This window comes from Rhinolophus hipposideros, assembly GCF_964194185.1.
Source record: "Rhinolophus hipposideros genome assembly, chromosome: 7".
Classification (NCBI taxonomy): Eukaryota; Metazoa; Chordata; class Mammalia; order Chiroptera; family Rhinolophidae; genus Rhinolophus; species Rhinolophus hipposideros.
Window position 1 is genome coordinate 26,184,346 of NC_138053.1, and position 26,601 is coordinate 26,210,946.

Consider the following 26,601-nt stretch of genomic DNA (forward strand, 5'->3'; position numbering starts at 1 on the left):
TTGACATGTAACATGGATGTTAAAATATTTTTCTTGAAAGATTCTATATATTGGAAGAACACTTTGCTTTAATTAGCTGTTGTCATTTCATTCAATCAACTAGTATTTGACTTATAGACAAGGAGGCACTGTGGGGTACATGGAAATGAGGTAGACAAGTTCCTGGAATCCAGTACGAGAAACAGAACATGCATATGATGAAAGGCAGAAAGCACTAACTGTGACAAATACAGTGTACTATCACAACTCTCTCATTTAGATTATTTGTTATTCATTCATGAAACACATGTTGGTTACTTCCTTCCTCTGCTAGGGACAGCCTAGAAGCAGAGAGACATAACCCCTACTCTCAGGGAGTTTATGGTCCAAAGGAAAAGAAAGACAATCATCAAATAATCACAAACACAGATGAAGGGGAGATGCACAGGTCTGAGCGAGCATAGAAGAGATTTGACCTGGTCAAGCAGAAGCAGTTGACAAAGTGAACTCTGATCTGAACTAAGAGTCCCCTGGGCAAAGGGGATGAAAAACCCTGTACAAAGGTGCTATGGGGGTTGGGTGCATGGGAAATACGGAACGGAAAGGAAACCAGTGGACCCAGAGCAGAAACAGTGCGAGTCATTCTAGATGAGGATGGGGGACAGGCAGAGTCTATATCAGGAGATGCTCTGTAGGCTGTAATAGATTTTGGTTTTTACACCAAGAGCAAGGAGAAGACATCAGAGAGGTTAAGCAGGGGGGTAGATTGGATTTAAAAAGAAAACGAAAACACGGCTTCCTTGGTTCAGAACCAATATGGCAGGAAGAGGGCCGCAGAGCAGGTGTGTAGGCTAGATCCAGGAGACACACAATATTAGCTTAGAGTAGGGTAATTAAAGTAACCAAGTCTATATAGATTTGAAATACAGTATTTAGGCAATGAGATAGCCAAGCACTGGTGACTACTGTTGTGAGAGAATGGCCACTTAGGGAAGAGTGTCTATGAGAAATGACTCCTAGGTGGCTGGCACTGGATGGGAGGTGGTGCTAGTCACCAAGAGAGGGAACGACGGAAAAGGGCCAGGTTTGGGGGATAGGGAGATCATGAGAGTGATCTTGGATATGTCGAGTGTGAGGTGCCCTTAGAAACGTAAAAAGAAATATCAGGAAGCAACTAGATAAATGGGATACGTATTTGTGGGTTCTCGCTACATAGAGGTGGTCACTGAAGCCAGGGGAGTAGGAGACTGCAGAGTCAGAACATATGAAAAGAGAAAAGGAGAAGGCCTGGGACCAAGCCTTAAGGGCTCTGATATTTAATGGCTGAATAAAGAAGTATCAGAGAGATACAGAAAGAACTGCCCAAGAGGAAGGCAGGAAACCAAATGAGAGAGGCACCATGGAAGCCCTGGCTAGAAAGTGTTTTAAGAAGAGACAATGTTCAGTGTCACAGGCTGCTGAAAGGTGAAGAAGACAATCAAAACCATCTGCTGGATCCAGTGACATTGGCAAGAATGTATGATGGTGGCCCGAAGCTAGACTGATATAAATTGAGTATGAAAGGGAAGCAATGAAATACACTCATCTCATGAACTCTGACTCAGTAGGGTAAGGGAGACAGGACAGTAGTATACGGGAAATGGAGATGAGCGTGTGAGTGAGGACTGAGTTCCGTTTCAATTTTTAACAGGAGAAAATGAAGACTGCTTAAAGGCCAATGAAAGGAATTCCTAGGGAGATGTTGGCCATGAGGGGCATGGAGCGGTAAGGAGGAAGAATAACTAGTAACAGGATCCTGAGAGGGTGATTACGGTAAGTCCCAAGGATGAGTGGAGGGACTGGCCTTAGATGAAAGGAAGGTAAGCGTCTTTATTGTAACACATGGGGAGAAGGAAAGAGTGGGAGTTGAAGATTTGTACCTAGAACAGAGAGCTCTGTTGCATGGTTGTTCTCTCTATAAAGTGAATGGTGAGGTCACTGGTTAAAAAGAGTAGAAAAGATTTGAAATGGTCAGTGCAGGAAGAGGGAGGGCAGAGCAGAGAAAGGGCCACATCAAGGGCCCTCTGAGATGGTAATCAGTAGCTTATGCAGGACTCCGAGGGTATTGTTTTCTGCCACCTGAAGAAGCCTATTGTCAGGTTGGTTCATGTTCAGTGGAGCTTTGGAGACACTGTTTAACATGGAATGCTAGATCTTTGCTTTGCAGAATACAAATTGAACAAGAAGACAGACAGGTAAATCCATTTTCAATTTATAAGTCTAAGACTAGAAGTACACAAAGGTTTCCAATACATTTTACTAAACAAACTTAATCTCTTAGATTCGTGACTAAGCTCTATTCTTTAATCAACTCTTTCAAAATAATTTCAGGAAATTTCATCCGAACTGATTTCTTAACATTATTTTATATCTACATAATTAAGGAAACATAAACATTAAAATGACGTAAATGCAAATCTTACACGATAGATACCTGCAGTTCTCTTTCTTGTGACTATAGACTAAATCTATTATAAACAAATCCCAATATTGTAAATTGTAAAAAATAAAAAATTGGAAAATCGTCATTTCAAATTGTGGATGGCAAAGAATAATCAACATCAGAACATGCAAATTATTTTTTTCATACCATATTCACGACAGTTCTTTTTTCTAGTAGTATTCGAAATAAATTAGCTGTAATCTTGTTATCATGGACACCTTGCTCAAGGCCACGATTATCATCTTGCATGAGTCTTCGATCCATGATAACTTCAATCTGACCTATGAAACAAACGAAAAAACTGGCCAGAGTTACTTAATACAGACATTCACTGAGGATCATGTAAATATAGGCATGGTCTCAATTTAAGTTTCTACTCTAGCCAAGGAGACAGAACTACTCGGGGTGCCAAAAAAATGTATATACATGACTTTCATTCATCTTTTGTTACTGGTATATATTTACTATTACAATTTTAATACAGTTTTCCGTTTCTTACAATGTGTTTACATTTTTTTGGCACCCTCTGTATACAACCCATAGTACCATGGACTTTTTCTCAATAGTGGCTCAAAGTAGCAAGTATTAATTCATAAAAGATAATATTTCTGCCTCTCTTCATTAATGTTTAGTAAAATCTGATAAGGAATTTAAAAACAGGACAGGACCGATCAAAGTTAAAAATAAAATAAAATAAATTAATCTAACATTAAAAGAATTAATCTAAAGAGTAAATAAAGTCATCCAAAAATTTTAGGGGCAGCATTTGGAATATAAAAATGTTTATGAAGTTCATTACAAAACACACATTACACAAGGAGTAATAAGACAAAAATATAGAGGGCAGGCTCTGAATAGGATCTGAAATACAGTTTAGGTTACTTGATATGCAGTGATTGTATGAAGAAAGAAGCCCTAGGATTTGGCATTACCTGTCATGTACCCTGTTCCCTCCCTGATACTGTGTTAGTGTCATCACCACTGGCCCGGCTCCTCTAGCTCAAAAACGGGTCATATGTGGTTCCTTCATTTATATGCAATAATTCCACATCTCCTCTAGTTTACATTGTAAGCTAATGGTTAGGTTATGAAATTACAAACTAAGAAAAGTGGAAAAACAAAAAGAAATCCAGAGTCATATATATGACTACACTAAAAAAAAAAAAAAAAAAACGGTAAAGTTTTATATGTTTATATATACATATATATATGTATATATATGTATATATACACATATATACATATACATATATGTATACTTTAAAAATACATGTATATTTTGACTCATTTGCCTACTGGGAAAAAAATACATGTATATTTATCCATCCATTCATTCATATTTGTTACTGTATTAAATGATCATTTGGCATAAAATAGCAATACATCAAAGATTGTAATAACTATTACTCCTATTACTCTTACATAGTCACACCAACTGCTTAGTTTTTCTTCTTAGTTTAGGTACTCAGTACATAAAATGACCAGCCATGGTTAGAATTTTCATTGCTACTACCTCCAGGTTTTAGAAGACAGCTGTCTAGAACTTACTCCTCAGACAATCGGACTAACTGCCCCATGCTTTTTTTCACACCCAAATTAGTACATCTGACAGTTACTAACTCTCCCCCCTGCCTCCCAATGTTAGTCCCTATAAGTGACACTAGTAATATCCTGGACTGTACACAAATTATTTATAGGTTTGTAGCTATTCAAACACTAGGGTATTTGGGTGTCTCCAGGAAGGGCAGAGGAGTTTTATTTCTCAGCTCATCTTAATCAGGGAAGTGAGATAATACTGCTTGATTCGTGCTGCTTGAGTACTAACGTTTAGTCCCCCATTTAGAGCCCGACTTTGAGAATTCTAAGGTAGGGTTTAAAAATGGGTGGGTCAAGAGTCACAACTAGCACTAAGATGCTTTATGTTCTGATATTTTAAAAATTATATCAACCTTTACAGATTGGACAACTTCACATAAAATCCCAGACTTCTGGATTCTTTAAAAACAGAAACATTCCCCATCAAGATAATGAACTGGCACTAAGCAGTGGCCGCCCCACTGTGTTCTCCACGTGAGAATGTGTTCTCCAGTTTGCTCAATCCCACCACCTCTGAACAAATACCCAACGTGAGGTCATTATTATTTTTATAACTGAATTCGTGTCTTTATGGCATGATCTCATGACTTTGTCGAATGAAGTCCTAAAGAAAAATGAGTAGTATTATGTGTGTGTGTGTGTGTGTGTGTGTGTGGAAGTACGGAATGTATGTATATGCCTAATACAAAGAGTGGGTTTGTGTCAAAGGATATGCAAGGCATATGCATTCATTTATTACCTGGCTGGCTCCTTGAGACACTTAACCACTCTTAGTATAAAAAGAAGGAAAGCCATTGATGTCACATAAAGAAAAATTAAAACTATGTATTATACATAAAGGACAAAAGCCTCCCAATAGAAAGTTTTACAAAAATGAATCAGTGTCCATACTCTATTTTCTTTCTCCATCTTGTTCTCTCTTTTGGAATCTTTAAAGTCGCATTGGTCACCTCTTTATTCCCATTTGTGTATCCTCTCTACTCCCTTTCATCTTTCGGGTGGCAGTGCTATAGAAGGATGTGACTCAGACAATACCTAAGTTTGAACTGTAACCTCCCACCTTTGCAAATTTAGATAAGTCACCTAAACTTTCAGAGTCTGAGTTTCCACATCCAGTCAATCATGAAAATGACACAAACTTTTGCAGATAATGGGAAATCAGGAGAGGTGAATTATCTTGAAAACAATTGGCTTCACGCAATTTTAGGTCCCTGTTCTTCACCTGAAGATTGAGAAAATATATTTTATACTGTTCTCAAAAAATGCAAAATTAACTAATTGTCTGGTTCTCGAAAGAAAGCTGGTTACTGGAGATGATAATTAATACATATGACCAAAAGAAAAATTATACATTGGGAACTAAAACTTAGAGCAAAAAAAGAGTCTAAAAAATACATACCACTTTTCAAGCTCGATACACCTAAAGACTGAGCAGAGAGCAGTGTCAAGCGGTGCTCAGCGTCCTGGACATACGCCATTGTGGTCATCGGATAGACATTTGCTTGAAGAGGCAATTTGCTCATTGTCATTCTAGGCTGAATCTATAAGACCAAACGATTCTCTTAAATTAAAAAAAAAAAATCAAGTGATATTTACATAATGTACTTTAAAATATTAGTATTGACTACAGATGGCTTTTCTTCCAAAGAGAAAAACGTACAGCTTCCTCTCTTGTTCAAGGTTAGAACAAACTTAAAAATTAAAACATTCTTCAAAACGATGAAGAAATATCACAAGGATCTTAGAAAACAATTTTTGAAAAAGTTAAAACTTGTCTAGATTTTTTAAAAAAGGCATTCCTATTTAAATTCAGAATAAACATCCTTAACAAAAGTCTTCTAGCTCTCCAATATTGCATTGCATAAAACAAATTATAAAAGTATTAAGTATTCATTTTTCATCTAAATCTAACATACTGCTTTTGTAATGAATGCTAAGCATAATAGCTCTTTATTCCATTTCAAGAAATATCTGTTATAATTCTTCTTCTAAAAATCAGTTTTAATAAATATCACAGGGAATGGATATAAGCAGCATGCTGAAGAAAAAGGACTACTATCTATATAAAACTTTCTTTTACTAAACTTAATGGTAATTAAACTTAATGGTTTACTAAACTTTCTTTTCATAAACTTAATGGTAACCATTCAAAAAAATCCAGAACTGAGATATATACCATTAAAAAAGAAGAAACACAGGAAAAAAAACATAGAATACCAACACACTGAAATAACAGACAGCAACCGAAAAGCAAAGAGACAATGGAGACACCGAGATACCAGAAAACAAAAGGCAAAATGGATATAGGAAATCCTCATACATCAATAATCACCTTAAATGTAAATGGTTGAACTCACCAACAAAAAGGCACAAAGTAACAGATTGGATCAAAAAACGAAACTCAACCTTACATGCTGCCTCCAAGAGACGCATCTTAGCTACAAGGACAAATATAGACTCAAAGTGAAAGGGTAGAAACGATACTCCATGCAAATGGTATCCGGGGAAAAGTGGATGTAGCGATTCTCACGTCAGATGAAACACACTTCAGGATAAAAAAGGTAACAAGAGACAAAGATGGACATTATAATGATAAAGGGGACAATACAAGAAGAAACAATAAGTTATCAATATACATGCCTCCAATCAGGGAGCACCAAAATATACAAAGCAACTACTAACAGAAGGGAGAAACTAACCGAAACACAATTATAGTAGAGGACCTAAATACATCATTGACAGCTGGGGATAGATCATCCAAACAGAAAATAAGTAAGGGAATATCAGCCCTACATGACACATTAGACCAAGTGCACACAATTGACATTTATAGAGCACTTCATCCTAAGACACCAGACTATACATTCTTATCTAGGGTACATGGAACATTCTCAAGAATAGATCACATATTGGAACGTAAAACTGACCTCAGCAAATTTAATAAGATTGAAATCAGACCAAGCATATTCTCTGATCAAAAGGCTTTGAAATTGAATATCAACTGCAAAGAGAAAGCAGGAAAAACCACAAATATGTGGAAATAAAAAAAAAATCAGAAATGAAAAAAATTTTTTTTGCAATTGCAACAAAAATAATAAAATACCTAGGAATAAACTTAACCAGAGATATGAAGGACGTATACACTGAAAACTGTAAGACATTTTTCAAAGTTATTGAAGACACAAAGAAATGGAAAAACATTCCATGCTCCTGGATTGGAAGAATCAACATAGTTGAAATGGCCGTATTACCCAAAGCAATATACAGATTTAATGCAATCTCCATCAAAATCCTAATGGTGTTTTTTAAAGAAATAGAACAAAAAATCATCAGATTTCTATGGAATCACAAATGACCCTGAATAGCCAAAGCACTCCTAAGAAAAAAGAATAAGGATGGAGATATCACACTCTCTGACTTCAACTTATACTACAGAGCAACAATAATCAAAACAGGGTGGTACTGGAAGAAAGACACATAGATAAATGGAATAGATTTAAAAACCAAGAAATAAACTCACAAAAATATGGACAATTATTGACAAAGGAGTCAAAAATATACAATGGGGAAAAGAAAGCCTCTTCAATAAATGGTGTTGGGAGAATTGGAAAGCCACACACACACAAAAGAACGAAATTAGACTCCTATCTGTCACTATATACCAAAATTAACTCAAAATAGATCTAAAGATCTAAAGATAAGACCTGAAACAATAAACTGAATAGAAGAAAACATAGATACTAAACTTATGGAACTTGGGCTCAAAGAGCATTTTATGAATTTGACCTCAAAGGCAAAGGAAGTAAAAGCTAAAATAAATGAATGGGACTATATCAAACTAAAAAGCTTCTGCACAGCAAAAGAAACCATCAACAAAATAACGAGACAGCTGACCAAATGGGAGAAGATTTTTGCAAACAATGCCTCTGATAAGGGGCTAATATAAAAAATATATAAAGAACTCATACAACTCAACAACAAAAAGACAAACAATCCAATCAAAAATGGGCAGAGGACATGAAGAGAAACTTCTCCTAAGAAGACATACAAACGGTCAACAGATATATGAAAAACTAGCTATTAGGGAAATGCAAATCAAAATCACAATGAGAGATCACCTCATACCTGTTAGAATGGCTATCATCAAGACAAATAATAAATGTTGGAAGAGCTGTGGAGGAAAAAGAACCCTCATACACTGTTGGTGGGAATGTAGATTGGTGCAGCCGCTATGGAAGGCAGTGTGGAGGTTCCTCAAGAAATTACGAATAGAATTACCATATGACCCAGCAATCCCTCTCCTGGGTGTATACCAAAAAAATCTGAAAACATTTATCCATGAAGATATTTGTACTACGATGTTCATTGCAGCTTTATTTAAGGGGGCCAAGGCATGGAAACAAAGTGGCCTTTCAATAGATGATTGGATAGAAATGATGTGGCACATATACACAATGGAATACTATTTTGCCATAAGAAAAGATGAAATAGTGCCATTTGTGACAATATGGATGAATCTTGAGATTGTCATGCTAAGTGAAATAAGTTAGACAGAAAAAGTTGAGAATCATGTTGTTTTGTGTTTTTTTTTTTAGGTATTTTATAGTTGTTTCTTCACCAGTTTATTAATTTCCTAAGGCTGTGATAAAAATTACCATAAACTGAGTGGCTTAAACCAACAGAGGTTTATTCCCTCACAATTCTGGACACTGGAAGTCCGAAATCAAGGTGTCAACAGGGCCATGCTCCCTCCAAATGCTCTGGCGACATATCCTTCCTTGCCTTTTCTAGCTTCTGGTGGTTTCAGGCAACCCTTGGTACTCCTGGCCTTCTAGACACATCACTTCAATCTGTGCCTGTGTCAGTGGTGCTCTTCTTGTGTCTCTGTGTGTGTCCCTCTGAGTCATAATTTTCCTCTTAAAAGGACACCAGTCATTGGATTAGAGCCCATTCTACTCCAGCACAACTTGACTATATCTGCTAAGAGCCTATTTCAAAATACAATCACATTCACAGGTTTTGGGTGACCATAAATTTGGTGAGACACTATTCAGTACAGCCAGTAAGGTGAAGCACACAATGTAGGATTGTTGTGAAGATCAAAGATCTTATTTGTGAAATACCCAGTACTGTGCCTGATGTTAATAGCTATTCAATACATGTTAACTATTATGTTAACTTTACTTCTCCTTTGCTGAGTTTCATGTCAAACTTTCATGAGTTGAAAAAGATATGGCATTTTTATGTACTGGAATAAGATTTCCTGATAACAGAGTCTCTGATGTCTGTCTCCTGAGGTTTCAGTGAGTCTCCTTGACCCATAGTAGCTTAATATATTGTCAGTTTCTCTCAGAAACTAATCTTAGAGTTGTATGTAATGCATTTAGATACTAGACCAAGACAAACTGGAACTAAATTCCAGTTCTAAAACTATCTGCATTGAAACTAAACCAGAAGAGTAAGCATTGAATAGTTTTTAAATATAAATATGCATTTGATTGTTATAATGTAATATGCTAGAAGATTTGATGGAGGAGATCTGAGATATCTATTTTTTTTACATTTTTAAAAATTTATTGGGGTGACAATGGTTAGTAAAATTACAAAGGTTTCAAGTGCACAATTCTGTAATACATCACCTATATATCATATTGTATGTTCACCACCCACAGTCAGTTCTCCTTCTATCACCATATATTTGACCCCCCTTTTCCCTCTTCTACTATCCTTCCTCTCCCCTTACCCTCTGGTAATCACTAAACTGTTGTCTGTGTCTGTGAGTTTTTATTTATTTGTCTTGTTCCTTTGTTGCTTTCAGTTTTATATTACACATATCAGTGAAGGCATATGGTTCTTAACTCTTTCTGACTTATTTCACTTAGCATAATAATCTCAAGATGGATCCACGTTGTCACAAATGACACTATTTTACTTGTATCTTTTCTTATGGCAGAATAATACCCCATTGTGTATATATACCACATCTTCTTTATCCAATCATCTATTAAAGGACACTTTGGTTGTTTCCATTTCTTGGCCACCCTAAATAAAGCTGTAATGAACATCGTAGTACATATATCTTTACGGATAAACCCCCAAAACAAAACAAACATTTAAAACTGCCCCAGCTATGTGGTTGTTACTCTCATGCCCCACCTGCAGGTCAAGATTGCTAGTCTTCTTGCCCAAGTACTATTTGTTCCAAAAAATTTTAAAAATACCTATTTTAAAAGCAGAAATATTTAGGTTATAGACTTAAAAATAATATTTTCCTATTTATTCAAATGTATAATCCTGGAAAAAAATTCTCATTTTTATTCATTTTTACCAAGTTTTTTCATTCATGCATACACCCACACATACAAATAATTACTTCTGGGAGATTTTAAGAAAAGCCTTTCTTTTGTATACAAGGAAAATGAATCACCATAAAGTAGTGGATTCATTTGAAAACCAAACAGCTGTAGCAAAATTAACATAATTCAAAATGCATGCTGCAATTTTTATGCCTTGGAAAAGGTTTAAATTTAACTTTTGCAGGAAATCGTAGAAGAAAAAAAATGCTCACAATCCTGTCCACTCATCCCAGTTGAAAATCAGAAAATAAAAGCATTTATTGTGAAATTATTTCTATTCATAGGAAGAAATTTCTAAAATGCTAATGCCTCAAAAACATGCTAATGCTTTTAATAGTAATGTTTCAAAGAAATGTGGTCACACGCATATGCTCTGAATACAGAGATATAGGTAACAATCAAAAGAGCTCTACTAGAGAACTGAGAATCTGAAAAATTTTATGAATCATTTTTCTCATTACTATTTCAAACTATTTTATGCAAATTTTGATTAAATATATCTCTGCCCACATTTTTAAATAGATATATGTTTGTATTTGTATGTCTATGTACACGTGTGTGTGCATAAAGGTGCACACACACACACACCAATAGAGAGAGGAAATGTTTTCCTGAAATTTAAAAGAGCCATTAAGTAGGGCAGAGAAAGACAAATACTATATGATTTCACTTGTATGTGGAATCTAAAGAACAAAATAAACCAATATAGAAAACAGAAACAAACTCATAGATACAGAGAACAAACTGATGGTTGTCGGATGGGAAAGGAGTTTGGAGGAATGGGTGAAAAAGGGGACGGGATTAAGTACAAATTGTCAGTTACAAAATAGTCACAGGAATGTATAGTATAGCACAGGAAAGGTGGTCAATAGTTGTAATAAGTATGTATGGTACCAGGTGGGTACTAGACATATCAGGGTGAAAAAAAAAAGACACAATCCATTAATCCCTAATTATGTTTCCTTTATATTACATAAATTCATATATATTTTGGCATCAAGGTACTTAACATGCATAATGGTCATCAAATCTTCTTTTAAAAAATAAATCCTTACAAATAAATTTAGTCTACAAAATAGTCTATCAGACATTTGTTCTAATTTTGGAAATTTGGTTAATACAGAACCTATGAGTATCTGTTAAAATTAAGTTTTACTTTAGAAATAATTTGCAACCTTAAGCATATTTTTCAAAGAATCCAAAATTAATAGGTTTATTAATATATATAAAAGTTACACACTAACATAACCATTACTTAGACATTTTAAAGGAAAATTACCTGATATCCATTTAGATCTGTATAAAACCTGTTTTGGCTGTTTATGTTAGAAGAAATTCTCATTGCAATCTCGCGGTTATGTTCTTTTCGGATGTCCACAATATTGGACACTTCCACAGATTGTCCTTCAATTCCTAAATTTAAAATAATACATACATTAATAGAAAGAAAGAAATTGTCCCGCTTTTCTTAAATATGCTATACAGAACTCCTTCCAAAGTTACATATATTTTCCTGTTTTCTGCCTCCTATCTTTACCATCTCTCATATACTAAGTGGTGTGATAATTCACCTTTTCTTTTAAAAAATATCAGATGGTAGATAACGTTTATTCAGGTGCACATATAACTTAACAGAAAGATGAAGAGGTTGGGATGAGATAAATGTAGATGAAATGCCAATGATTCCCCAATGAGTTCTAGAAGGGAAAGAGGACATTAAGTGAGAAAAGGTCAGCCCTACTATAGGCCAGGCCACCTCTTGTCTGCACCGCCATTCCCCAACAGAGCCATTCAAGCCTACTGCATCACCATTCTCTCCTTACACACTGGAAATGATGAGCGGTGAAATTTATACTCTGTTGGTTCAAGAGACAGTGTATTATAGCCCATGATCTATCTATATGTAGGAAAAGAGACAGGAGATCCAATGAGACGATTTATGGCTGAAACCAATAATACCATATTAGTATTTTGAAGCATAATCTGGAGAGCTCCCCAGAAGTTAAATCAATTTTAACTGAGTTTGGTATCACTTAGGACCCTGGTTATGGAGTGAGTCATTGTGTCCTTTGGTACGTAAAGCAGAAGATAGCTTGAAAAAGTCCCAGACATATTAAGCAGTATTTTTTTGTTTGTTTTTTGGGTTAAGCCTAAAGTGTTTACTCATTTCTATCTATTGTGCTGCCCTAACTGCATGGTCAGGTCCTCAGTAGAGCGTAGGGTCCATTTCAGAGATGGAGAGAGGAATTATGAAGAAACCCAACACTCAATACAGATCAAGTGTGTACAAGAGATATATAGGATCTTTCAAGAAGGAGAGCAATTAGGAAAGTGACCAACAAGACAAAGACTGGCCCTATCCTATTTCATACAGCTGAAGTTTTTTGAGACACTTATTGGACTTTTTTGAGACACTGATTGGACACTCACTTGCAGTAGTTATTCATTACCAACTTCTCTCTACTCCTCACAGACAATCTGTTACTCTGTGCTGATAACTAACAACACTCTTTAGACAAAGAGGGCTGTGTAAAGAAAAATGGGGAGGGGGAGAAGGGAGTGAGGAAGACTTTTTTCTAAGAGCCAAGAAGAATCACCAGAGCTTACAGAAGGTGACAGCAACAAGTTAGAGTAAAGGAAGTTTGAACCTGTGGGATTTGTGGAAAAGAATATAAATGCAGCTGGCCTAGGCACTGTAGGTGTACATGAAAATAACACTGGCAATTATAAAGCATAAATAACATGGTGAGAATACTAAACGGGCTGAAGCCTTTGTCAATAGGATTTTCAGAACGCTCACAGAAAGAAGTTCTCTTCCGGTAGATTTTGCCCTTCCAACTTAACAACCTCAGTCAGAACTAACTTCAGTTCCTTCTCATTCTTATAAAGCTATTATGACTATGGTCTCCATGGGTGGGGGAAGGGGATGACTCTTTTTCCTGCTTTACAGCCATAATCGGAACCACTAACCTCTGCCAGTTAAATATACACATATATTTCCTTCTGAGAATTACCCAAAGAATTTGCCAAGATCTCCACTATTACTGGGAAGTTAAAAAAAAAAAAATCACATACACTGATGATAGAACAACAGTATCTTCTTTGAACTAGGAAAAGTATTACCTAAAATGCAAATTTTTGTTTCAGTATGTTTAGATTAACCAGAATATTGTTTAAAAACCATATGAAGTATATACTTAATTTTAATAAGACAAGCTTCTACAAATGAACCCAAGATACCCCAAATCCAAAATGCAGCACTAGGGATGACAGTACTCATGTAGAATTGGGGAAAACAGCAGGTGACAAATAAACTCTAATCTACTGGAAGCATCTGTAGGGTTCTTAGCACTGCTTTCATGTTTTCTCCTCTCTCCAACCTAGAGTCAACAGAATACATGAAATGAAATAAAGTCTTAACAAAGCAGAGCGTCATTAATTTCAAGTCATGTATCTCTGGAAAACATTTACAAAAAAACATGCTTCAGGAAAAAAAATAATAATTTCACTTTACCTCTAGCAATAATATATTATTTCCATTGAGAAAATCATTTTTGCAAACTCAGTATTATGCTCAAATCCTATTGTGGAAACAAATGCTTAAAGCTCCTTTGAAAGAAGCCTCTATGTACATTCACAATTCAGCAAGACGTTAATTTAAATTCTGTGCCACAACAGACTTTTAAAATAAGATCAAACTTTAATATACGTTAATACACATATATGAACAATCCAAATAAAACATATCACGGTAAGGAAAGCAAAGAGGGTATCCCTGAGTTCTCAAAGAAAGTTATTATTTCTTTATAGAATATGTGTGAAGCAGAGAGAGGATTGCCAACTTTTCCTATTCAGTATCAAGAATTCCCTAAGGTGTCCCATGCCATTCCCAAGGAAGGTCACGGAATTGACAGGAGTACTTGGGAAGCAGGGGTACAAACCCAGTGGTCCCAGTGGTCTGCTGTGTTTGCAATACGTGGCAGCAAAACATATTTTTAACAAAGTGGTTCTCCCTGAGCACGGATGGCCAGGGCTTTCTAAGACCCTCTGTTTTTTCTTCAATCCTGGGGGGAAAAAATAGCTTCTACTTTATAAAAGTAGTGCATGGGGGTCAGTGAGGTGATGTTATTCCCACGGTTCAACGAAGAGATATAAGTGCCCTCTTGCTGTTAACGCCTCATACTATGCCTTGGAGAAGAGAGAATGGAGACTGTTTACCCATATTAACACAGGCAATGCAAGGTAAGAACAGAGCCTGTCCATCAGCGAAAAACTATAATAGAGAAGTCAAAAGAGTCTTTCCTCGACTGTCTTTTTTTACCCTCCCAGTCTGTTAGCTTCTCACAGACACAGACTGTTTTATACACCATGTTTGCATTCCAGTTTTTAACAACATTTTGGACATGTAGTAGGTGTTGAATCACTATTAAACAGAATTAGTTAAGATGTGAGACGCAGTATCACATCATGCAAAATTTACTGACATGGGAGGAAATAAAAAGAACGAGGTACGTCTCTGTCCAGGCAAAGAAAGATCTGATGAAAAAAGCAAATGCAGCACAAAGTATAATAAACTTTATGCTGAAAAGAGACACAAACACAATACTATACTTTTCTACAGGTGTGTGTGTGTGTGTGTGTGTGTGTGTGTCTGAGAGAGAGAGAGAGAGAGAGAGAGAGAGAGAGAGAGAGAGGGAAAGAGAGAGAATACACATAGGAGAGAACAGGTAAGTATTCTCTCTCGAGCAGTGGATAGAGGCCAGGCACAGATTCCAGAGAAATTTTACCTTAGATCTGTAAAGAGTTAAATTTTTGTCAAGAGTATACATATACATTATTTGTATTTATATACATAACAATAATTTTGAAGCATTTTTAATAGAAGAATATTTTCTAAGAAGGCAGGGGAAAACTAAAACTAAGTAGGCAAGGGATGAGGACATGAGGTTGGGCTGTGTCACAGGGAACATGCTTTGGGAGTACAACAGCTTCCAGCCGACAGGCTCTGAGAGGTACTCTCAGAGCGATGCTGGTCTCCTTAGAGCTATCTCCTACAGGTGGATCAGGACGGAGGGGTCAGAAAAGAAAGGGCATCACCCTCCCGACTTTGTTGCTTAGCACCAATCTTAAGAACACCAAAAAGGTACTCTTGAAAGTCTGGAGAGTAAAACTGGAGGGCATCTCTGACACATCCCTGTGTTTTAAGGAAGAGATGGAAGAAACATCAGGGAGGATATAGGTGACTTTGAGGAATGCAGATGGAAAGCCTGAAGTCATGGCACTGAGCAGCAACTGATATAAAATCTATCTGAACAGCCTAATTCAACTCTGAACTGCAGAATCTCAGAGTTGATCCAACAACCTTCTCCGCCTCTCCAGATTACCTTATTCTAGCAATTTTGAAATGCAAAGTACAACTTTTCTAATAAAGATACCTGATAAATCAGATGTTACACTCACTACACTCAAATGATTATAAGAGTGAGAGGCAGCAGCTGGGAAAAAGAGCGAAAGAGAGGCTTGCTCACACCCTGGCAAGAATCAAATCTTGTATTAGTGGTGCTCGATGTATGATTAGGACAAGTCATTAGATCAAGATACAATAATAGCAACTGGCCCATACTCAACTTAGGAAAATGAAAAGTGATGGTGAGACCCCTAGGAAATGTTTAAACCTTCAAACAAATGTTTAACTGGAATTTGACATAGACATGAAATCACATAAAATTAATCCTTCAAAAAAAAAATCTAAGATTGAAAGCAAGGTCTTCAATAAGTGTCCTTAAAATGTGGCTCTTGGGCAGAAACGGAACCTTGCTATCTAATTGTCCTCATCCCTTTTCTTCAAATCTGTGCCTGAACAGAGAAGGTGGCTGAGCCATAATCACTTTACAGCAGAAGTAGGACAATAACAGTTGGCATACAAAACAGGGGTTCTAATTTTTAATACCCCCCAATTCTGAGGGTATTTTATTTTGTATTTAGATAATCAAAAATATAAAAATACCTTTCCTACTATGTATTTACTTTCGTGATGTTTTTGTGAACTTATCCAACTTAACTGGGAGTCTACACTTACAGTTATTAATGTTTAGTTCAGAACCTATAGTTGAATGACAATTCTCACAACAATTGTAAATTTAGTAGGTCAACATGGAGATGTTTCTAAAAATCAAATATCATGGCTATCTTTTTTAAAAACTGCATTCATATCTGAAAGTACCGAAAATAAAAATGGTAATAATTCCCACAAGTGGATGACCTTTTTCTCCATGTTGACTTATTCAACTTATCATCCATTATAAGATCTAATTTATCCTCTGAGGTACTTGCAGATTTCTGGGTCTGTAAATGTTCACATTGATTATTTCTCCACAAGTGAAAATTTCAACATCTGCTTTCATGAATACAAATTTTAGTAAATTTCATTACAAGCCTCGAATTTAAGAAAAACGATGACGTACCACTTTCTTTTACTTATAAAATGCTGGATAAATAACTACCACTACTTATTGACGAACTTACAATAAGCTAGGCACTAATCTACATATTTTATGCTTTTCATTTCAATAATTCTCACAATGACATAAGGTAAATGCAGAATAGGAAAGTTATAACATTTTGATCATATGGACTGTAAATTTTGGTTAAAGATTATAACAGTTAAGTGTGACATACTTGAAGAAGGCCTAATAACTGAAAAATACACGACAAAACTGGGAAGTTATCTTTTTTTGTCCCCTCATAAACACTGATTTTAAGAAACAGGGTTTTTGGAAGCTCTATTTGGAGGAAACAACATCTACATCAGTAATATACAAGAGATGCCAAAAAAATGTATGCATATGACTTGTATTCATCTTTTGTTATCGGTATAAATTGAGTATTACAATTTTAATACAGTTTTTTTCCTTTATTAAAATGCGTATACATTTTTTTGGCACCCTCTGTATGTTTTCAAATCCCAAAGAGACAGGTCTAACTAAAGCCTTCCTTTTGGAAAGTGAATAAAACAGCTCAGAACCCCAGAGCCTTCTGTCACCTCCCCCATAATCCAGCGTGGGCTGGCCTAGGACAAGGGACAGAAGAATTCTGGAACAAAGAGGATGGTCTGTTTTCATACCCTCCACACTGCAAGTCATTCTGAACTCATCTACTTCCTCTTCTCCCAAACACACCCCTTTGTAAGGTGCCTGTAGTCAGGAAGCTCGGATTCCATATATTCTCATTCCTCACGCTGACCTGCCTGCCACGGACCTGCCACGGAGGCACGTGGTTCTTCCTTTTCTTCCTTTTCCCACTTTCACTATTCTTTCTCCCAACTTAAAACAAACAAACCCCCTCCCCACATAATCAGCATACCTCTCACCCATCCTAACTCCACTGGGTGCTGAACAAAGACAATTTAAAATATTGAAATATAACCCCCAAAATAAAATAAAATAAAATACTGAAAATAAAGTAAGAGAACTAGATGTCAACTAAAAAATATGTAATAGTCACCGAGTTCTTCAAATTCTTAAAGGAACAAGGGAATTTCATCTAACCAAACCCATATCATGCTTCATGATATTCTTTTCCTCCTTTCTGCCCAGTCAAGTGACATTTCTCCAAGACCTGGCATCTCAACAACTCTATTCCTTATCAAATCTTCCCCAATTTCCCCAACTCCCCCAACCCTCAACGACCGCTCTCTCCGTAATACTTGACTAACGCATCTGGCCTGTACATCCTCTTAAGGAGATATGTGCAGGCTTTAGGTATGTTAACTCAGTTAATCCTCCCACACTCCTATAAAATAGACTACTATTGTCACCATTTTCAGGATGAAACCGAGGCCAGACAGTTAATAACCTGGACAAGATGAAACAGCTGGTAAGCGCAGTGCTGGGATGGGAGCTGGGAATGAAATGCAGGGGGGGGCTAACTCCAGAGTCTGAGCTCTTAACCATCGCACTCCCCACTGGGTCTCCCATCCCTGTGCATTCATCAGAGTTTAGAACACATTTGTGGGGATGCAGTTCCCCTGCTAAGAAGCCTTTAAAGCAGCAGCTGCTGTCAGCCCTCAAGATAACCTCTGAGTTCTGATTTTGTGTAACCTGAATGTGCTTGTAGTTCCTTAAAATAACCTTCGCTTTCATGCCTATGGGGAATAATCAGATTCGACACATAGCAACTTATTTCAATTTTTAAAAGTTCCAATTAACAGGAAAAAAAAAATCCTTAGCACTCAGTTGCATATTATGATATTCCAAAAATGTCTTAATTACTTAAGTCTGCCTACCCATAACTTACTTAATACTTTTTACTCTTAAATCAAACTAAATATGGAACGTAGTCTTGGGGAAAAAATGAGACATTGATTGCAAACCCTTTAAATATCCTCATGAATCTTTTTATGGAAATAAAAACTTCAGTGAAGCTCTGAGACCTTGTTTACAAGTGGGAGGACTCCAGTGATGGGAATCCCAGATTCAAACAACCTTAGGAGATGAATGTAGAAGCCGGGAGTCAAGCACCAGAGAGACTGTATGTGATACCAAATTTTGTGAAGATTCTTAGATGGTTACACCTCATTGGCCATCTAATCTTTTAATAGTTTAAGTAATGGAGTCCTTAAGAAAATAAAGACCAAAGTCAAGGTCACTATAGTTTGCTTACAGGTGAAACTAAGGATTTGGATCTTTAATTTCAATATGATTCTCTTATATGTTTAACTAGATGAAGTTCATTTTGACTCTTTAAAAGTCCAGGATCATATTATGAATCCATTTAGGCTCTGTATTCAAGACAGAAAAAATTAAGTAACCTCTCTTTGACTGCTAAATATGCCCATGCAAGGAAATTATAAGTCATTTCAGCCAAAGGAAAGTCTTTTCTTCCATACTTTTTGATGGCAGTTCATTACATTTTACCTCTAGGCTATTTGCTTTCTTTTAGCAAGAACCATTACATACAGCACTCTTATAATATGTTGGTGGAAAACAGGCAAAAGTATTGCATTTAAGATATTTCTCCTAAGGGTTGAAACATGGTTTACACACAGACACTCACTCCCTCACTCGCTCACAAACGCCTGCCTAGGAGAACATAGTCTTGGTGGGGAGGGGAGGCGGAGTAAGTGATAAACCTTGAAGATCTGGAACCTGAACCTTGTGCCAGTGAAAATGTACAAGACACATTGGTAACCCATAGCAACCTAATTCTTCAAAGTGGCTGTTGATGTCAGAAAACTAGGGCACGAAAATCTAATAATTACGGCTCTGAAGATAAATGAAGCCATAGCTGGCAAATGTCACTTACTGATCATTGTGTCACTACAAGGTGTGTACTTTCTGTGATGGTACGGTATCAAATATAACACAAGGGGACACAGGGGCTTCTGCTTGTATTATATTCTATCTTCTAATCCAAGATTAATGGCAAAACTGAAGTAGCCTTCCTGGTAATATTTAAAGCTTCAATGTAATGAAAGATGTTTACACTACAGTAACAATCCTCACCTCTCCCATCTTTTCCCCCAGAAAAATACCATTATCTACAAACTAAATAATCTGTTAGAAATCATAAAATAGTCCCCAAAGGGCATTCATTAAATATTGTCACCATGAAATGGATTTCTTATTCAACCTGATATAAGGCCAAACGTTCTGTTTCATTAGAAATCTCTGACATTGCTCTGATGTTTTGGAGCTTTTAAAGCTAGTGAGCATAAGATTTCCTCTAATTTAATATTTCCAGAAATCTTTTGAGTGTGATGTTTGAATGATAATGAAAAGAAAAACACAAGGCTTTTTAAGAGCTCAAGTGATGTTAAAAGGACTTTAAACGGCACCTCTTACTATTTTCATTATCTGGAGAGAACGCAAATAGAGCAACTAAAGTTAAATACCAGACCCAAAACAAAACCAGAAGTCAGATTGAACCCAGGCCCCCGAATTCCGTTTGTTTCAAGATCAATAATGACTCTTGATGCCTGTACCTAACTGACCACCTAGTTTTTCTATAGTTAAAGAAACAGAGTCTTACACAGTTTATATAATTTGGGAAGTATTGTTTGATTTTGTTCTTGATTTTGTTTCTTCCTGAGGCTTAATTTGGGCAAAAGTTACTTTGGGGAGAAAAGAGCCAGAGTAACTAAAAAAGAGAGACTGAGGAATTTAAGGATATTTTGTCAGGTTTGCATTACTTTAGTTTTTTTAAACGATTGTTTCAAGTAAATTAAATTTGAAAGGTTTAACAGAGACACTCAAAAAAGACAGACAATCCATAATATTAAATCATTTTCTGTTTCTTTTGTTGCTGAGAGATAATAAAATATTTTGTATAATTAACTGGGTTAGTAAACTAATACAATTACAGTATGTAATCACAAAATATGAAGTCTTTTCTAACCTCCATTTCTTTCTGGATCATTAATTTGATACTAACAACAAACGGGATCTAATCATTAATACTCATCCAAATGAATGCATCTGGTCAGTTTAAAGGGGGAAAAATTAGCATATATTCAGAAATAGTTTAGTAAGTTACATTTGAGAATAATTATTTTTGTTAAGAAATATTAACCAAAAACTATCTCCCAAAGCATGGAAATTGGCTGAAGTTTTCTCTGCACCTAAGATGAAAAGCCACATTCTGTTTATGCATTTTGATCAATTACCCAGATGCCTGGTTTACATGAGGCCAAAGTTGAAAACACAAAGGCTTTCAAGTCCTTCTCAGTACAGAAGCTTCGACGCAGAATAACCAAACCCCTTTAAGGTAGCTTGAATGCCTAGAGAGTCAAAAAGCTCAGAAGACTTCTCAGCTTTGTCACAGACCTTGATTAGTGATTTAATTAAAACTCCAATGAGCCAGGATCCAGACAACCTGAGCGCTCACGCAATGATATATGAAAGAAAAGGATAAATGGAAGTGGGTCATGAAGGCTATGGAGGAAAAGATCCATCTCCACAATTGGGTTTATTTTTTCCAGGACGAGAAAATTTGTCTAGACAGGCTCAAATACAAATTTCGAAGGGTATATGGTTTGGAAGAAAGCCTTTCAGGTGCTCTGGTATCTCCATCCATCTCCCACCAACTACTTTCAGGTTAGGAAAAAAAAAAATTAGTGCTCTGGGGCTTGAGAGAGAGAGAGAGAAAAAAAAAAGATGGATACATCGCTTCAGATAGCTATATATGCTGGTTTCAGGTCCAATCTAAGCAAGCACAGTAAAATACGTCCTGGAGAAGCATTCTAAGTTAACCTCAAATTATACCTCAATTACTTATCTGTTATTTCCTATAAGGTTCTGAAGCTTTCTGCTTTCAAGCTACAAAAAAAATCAAGTATCAGGACAAAAATGCTTCACTCATTTATTCCACCCACTGAGACATCCAGAGGCAACCTGAGTCTATGCATGTATTTATTATTATTGTTATGCTAATACTCTAAATGCCCTGTTCAGAACAACCTCTATTTCTTCACTGATTAATCAGAGAGTCACTTCTGCCACCATGGAGGGCCAGGAGTCAGTTAAATCTCAATGGCCCTTGCTCCTGTGAAAGGGCTATTAGTCAGCTACTGGGCATTTCTGAGTGCCCAGAGGAGAGGGGAAGAAGAGAAAAAACAAGTATTAGTTCTAATTAGTTCTATTAGTTTGTCGGAATAAGTAAACAGGCAAGTTGGAGCCTATTAATTTCCAATTCGAACACAGGGGTATGATGGCAAGCTAACTTACAGCCATAGCAGCAGAAAGGGGCCCTCTAATTTACAGAAACCATCCTTTGATGTGAGATCTACATCTCCTGGACAACCTCAAAAAATAAGAAGCTGCAGTGACAGTGACAGAAGCAAATAAAAGCAAAATTAAGCAAATATACTTGAGAAGGTGTAATTTCCTGAGGTGGTGCTTCAGCATTTACTCTGAGACACAGCCTATCCCTAAATATGGAGGGTGCCAAAAAAATGTATATGCATTTTAAGAAAGGAAAAAAAAAACTGTATTAAAATTGTAATACTCAATATATACCGATAACAAAATACGAATACAAGTCAAATGTGTACATTTTTTTGGCATCCCTGGTGTAATTGATGAAAAACAATGGTAAAGCCAACTGATGACACAGGTCTGTGACAAAGTGCACCATGCTATACTCAAGGAAGAACTTTTCCATTTAAAGAAAAACAATAGTTTTCAGCAAATTGAAAAGTAGGTAAGTGCATCTCCTGTATGATAATGCTATTTTCTATCTGTAAAGTGAAAATTTGTCCATAGCTGAAAATGTAATTTTAGAGCTTTCAAAAATGTTAAACAATGGCTTACGCAAGAGTACAAAGGAACGATGGTCAAAAACATTGTTTCTGACTTATGAGAGGTTTAGGGAAACTCAATGAAAAATTATTTCAGAATTATAGACTTTCTTACAGGTAGCAAAGTGATTGCAGATAACTGTGGAAGTCACATTTAGAACACAAAATTAGTGTCTATTATAACTTTTCCCATCTTTCAAAAGGCCATTTAGTTTTTGATTTAACATACGAATCATGAGTTATGCTGAAAATATATCACATTATGACCTAAAAAGTCACGATAAAGTTTGTTCATACCTGAAATGCTAGCAAGAGGCAAACATTAATGAAATTTGTAGTAAAAAAAAAAATAAAAGCAAAATTAAATTTAGACACTGAAATTAGAAAACTAAACTTCAGCTAAGAAAAGTCCATGAACACAGTACTCTTTGCTTTCCAATAACACCTAGAAAGTAAACAGTGCCTGCCCATACATTTTACCATTATTTTGAATAGTGCTTTTTTGTCTACTTGTTTGAAGACTCTGGAAAAAATATTTTTCCTTTTCTAATTTTTTCAGCTTAGCTAAGAGCAAAGAAAAATTTAAAGTGGCCTTTCCCTAAGGTCCTTTTCTAAGAGAGGTGATACCTGGAAACCTGGTAAATGCCTGGTGACTAGGATTAAATGTGTAGTTGTAAAAGTACTCCATTCTCAAAACACTGAATTCAAAACCAGCCAGCATGACTGTACAATTCTGACAGTGTCTGGGACCACAGCTCTACCCAGACGCTATGGAAGGCCCAGGGCTAATTCCTACACTGAAGTTCCTGAAGGGATCAAAGGCTGTTTCCTACCACTTGATTAATAAAGATGCTGCTTAACACTGTCCTAAAAGCGGTAAACGATTCCCTGATTTAATACTCTTAACAGCTAAAGAGTTGTAAGCAGACAGAACTCGTGTAGAACATTCTTTTAAAGTTAAATTCCAGTGATACCTGCTATCGCAATACAATCTATGTTTAAGGCAGGCCACGTGCACACACACTTGTGTGTCTCCCACTAACTGGAAGCTGTATTTGACATAATTTCCATTCTATAAAATAAAAACGACATTGTTTTAGATCTTAGAAATACAGTTTCCAGTTAATGAGCTAATGACTAAGACAAATATTGCAGTTAGAAAGAGAAGATATACAGAAAAAAAAAAGAAACATGTATATGTAGGGAGAGTTACATGTTTTACCATGTTTTATTATCAAAGGGTAAATATTATATTTTAAATTACATAATAAGTAGGATGTCAAGTTTAGACAGATTATTATCTCATCTCCAAAACTCAATTACTGGTTTATTAAAAACAGCACAAGAAAAGCAAGAATTCAATCACCAGTGTACACATTTCACAACTGTGTCTCTCTGTTTTCTTACCGTGTATGTTGTACAGTCGGACTCTATGGATAATATGTTCAAAATAGCAAGTCACATCCGAATAAAACTTTCCACGTTGCACTCTGACAAGGGGCAATGTTGTGTAAACATAGGGCTGAGGAGGAAATGACATTTTTAAGAAAAAATATTTTGGCTTTTAACTTTTCCAAAAAATGTTTATTAGTTTCCAAAATGGCAAACATAGATCACCTGACATTTGTAATTTCAAGTAAAAACCAAACCTTACAAAGTATCAGAATATACACTTGCTATCAACATTGAACATAAGGTTTATCGTTATACAAAAATTGTTGAAAATAGAAAATAAAAATGTGTGCAACTTGATTGGCCTAGATCTACAAATATTCCTCCCAACTATAAAAATTTCTAATTAAAATTCTTCTATATTGTCCATACGATATTTATTAGAAAGAACAATCTTTATACAGCAGTAACATTTTCCCAGGCAAACATTTATTGTATCCATGGCCCCCTAATGTGTCAGGGGTCGGGTCAAATGGCAGGGATGACCACAGGGAGTCATCTGAACAAACAGGACACAGGATTCAGAAATATAGTTTAAACACAGTTAGGTTTACTACTCTATAAATATACTGCCCTTTAAATTGAAGGAACTAGCTGAATATAAAGCAAATTCACAAACTTGGAAAAAACTATGGCAACTACTGGTTTAGTTTTCATTATTTAGAATCTAGATTCAAAAAAATATGGGACTAAAACATGAAACTTATGTGACATAGGAACAAATTTAAAGCATTTATGAAGAGTTATACTTTCTTAAGTATTACACACCTTGCAAAGTTCAACAATAGCATAAAAGGCTAGGCTTGCAATGTGAGCTACTTAAGTAGCATAAGATTTTTCAGAACTGTGTAATTTTCTCCCAAATTTACCTCTTTGGCCAGAGAAAAATACCCTGAAATTAATATAATGCTTTATAGTTTACAAAATTCGTGTACTTACTTACCACATAGCTAGAAAGTAAAAAGGAGAATGAAACCTGGGATGGAGATATCTGGGCTCCTGCCTTTTTCTGATATACCCAGCAGTATCTTTCCCTGATGTTCTTTAATTTTTTCTTTGTAAACATATGGTAATTCTCTTTGTCCTTCTATCTAACATTAGAACTATTTAAAGATAATTTTACGGAAATTAGTTACTATTATCTGTGCATAATCCATAGCACAGCTACTTTTTTTTTATTTACGTATAAGAATAGTTAATCAAAACAAAATGCCTGTCCAATAACAAAAGCTGTTAAGTAAGAACAAACTGATAATAGCTTATACTTAGGATCCACTGCCCATTCTAGAATGTCTACTATGAGCTGTGGCTTACCTTTAATTCCTAACTGATTTAAAAAGACCAAAACAAACAACAACATAAAAACTAGAATCCGTAGTGCGGCCTACACAATCCCTTAAAATCTGTATTTGATTTTGGTTAACAGGCTTTTCTAAATTGTAGAACAAAAGCAATATTTGCAGGAGATAGGTCCCTATGCAACAAAATACGGAGAATATTTAACTTATCTTGAAGTGGAGAAAGCCTGTTTAAGAATAAAAGCAAAGGAAGGAAATTTAAAGAAAAAAATACAGAATTGACGTGCAAAAATTAAACAACACTGTGACAGAAAAATAAAATAAAAAGTTAACAAATTAAATCATACATTGAGAAAATTTTGCAATATATAGGAAAAAAGATTAATTTTACCACATGTAAAGAATACTTACAGATCTGTAAGACATACCAACAAAAAATGATCAAAGAACTTAAATAAAAACCCACAAAAGAAATATGAAAGATAAATGTATAAAAGTTTAAGCTCACTAATAATCACAAAAATGTTAACATTTAAAATATTTTTCACATATTATTACAGGTAAAACTTTCAGCAGGGCTAATTCTCAGTACTTGAAATGGTATACTAGAGAGCTACTCTCAAAAAATGCTGGTGGGAGTGAAGATGCAGGCCTTTTAGAGGGAAGATAAGTAGTACGTATTGAAAACCTTAAAAGGCCTCAGCTACTGACACAAAATGACTCTTCTAAAGTTATTCTCAAATGCTACAAAAAAAGCGTATCATAATGTCACTGTAATAAAGCATTGGCAGAAAGTGTACATACGCAACAATAGGAAATTCTTTTTTTTTTTTAAACACATAAACAGACACACTTTTTTTTTTGGTGAGAACATTTCAGTTCTACTCTCTTAGTGAATTTCAATTATACAATATAGCTATCAACTATTGTCACCATGTTATACATTAGACTCTCAGACCTTATTCATCTTATACCTGAAAGTTTGATACACAATAGTGTGTATTAAAATTGTTTTTGAAGAATATGTCATCAGATTGTGAGCATTGTCACAGTGAAACATATGTAATGCAGTAAGACAAACTTGAAAATTGGGGAAAAAGGGACATGTATAAAAGACATATAAAAAAAAGACAACAATACATC

The 26,601-nt window shown here is 35.6% G+C and overlaps 1 protein-coding gene across 2 annotated transcripts in view; it reads right to left on the reverse strand.

Moving 5' to 3' along the window:
* MAN2A1 (mannosidase alpha class 2A member 1) overlaps window positions 1-26,601 on the reverse strand; it is a 166,153-nt gene that overhangs the window by 18,368 nt on the left and 121,184 nt on the right. For both annotated transcript variants that reach the window (XM_081054556.1, XM_081054557.1), the window contains exons 16-19: window positions 24,116-24,230; window positions 11,693-11,826; window positions 5,457-5,598; window positions 2,609-2,742 (exon numbers count right to left, since the gene is read on the reverse strand). In XM_081054556.1, the coding sequence (XP_080910682.1) occupies window positions 2,609-2,742; window positions 5,457-5,598; window positions 11,693-11,826; window positions 24,116-24,230 (525 nt within the window). The remainder of the gene's footprint in view (window positions 1-2,608; window positions 2,743-5,456; window positions 5,599-11,692; window positions 11,827-24,115; window positions 24,231-26,601) is intronic.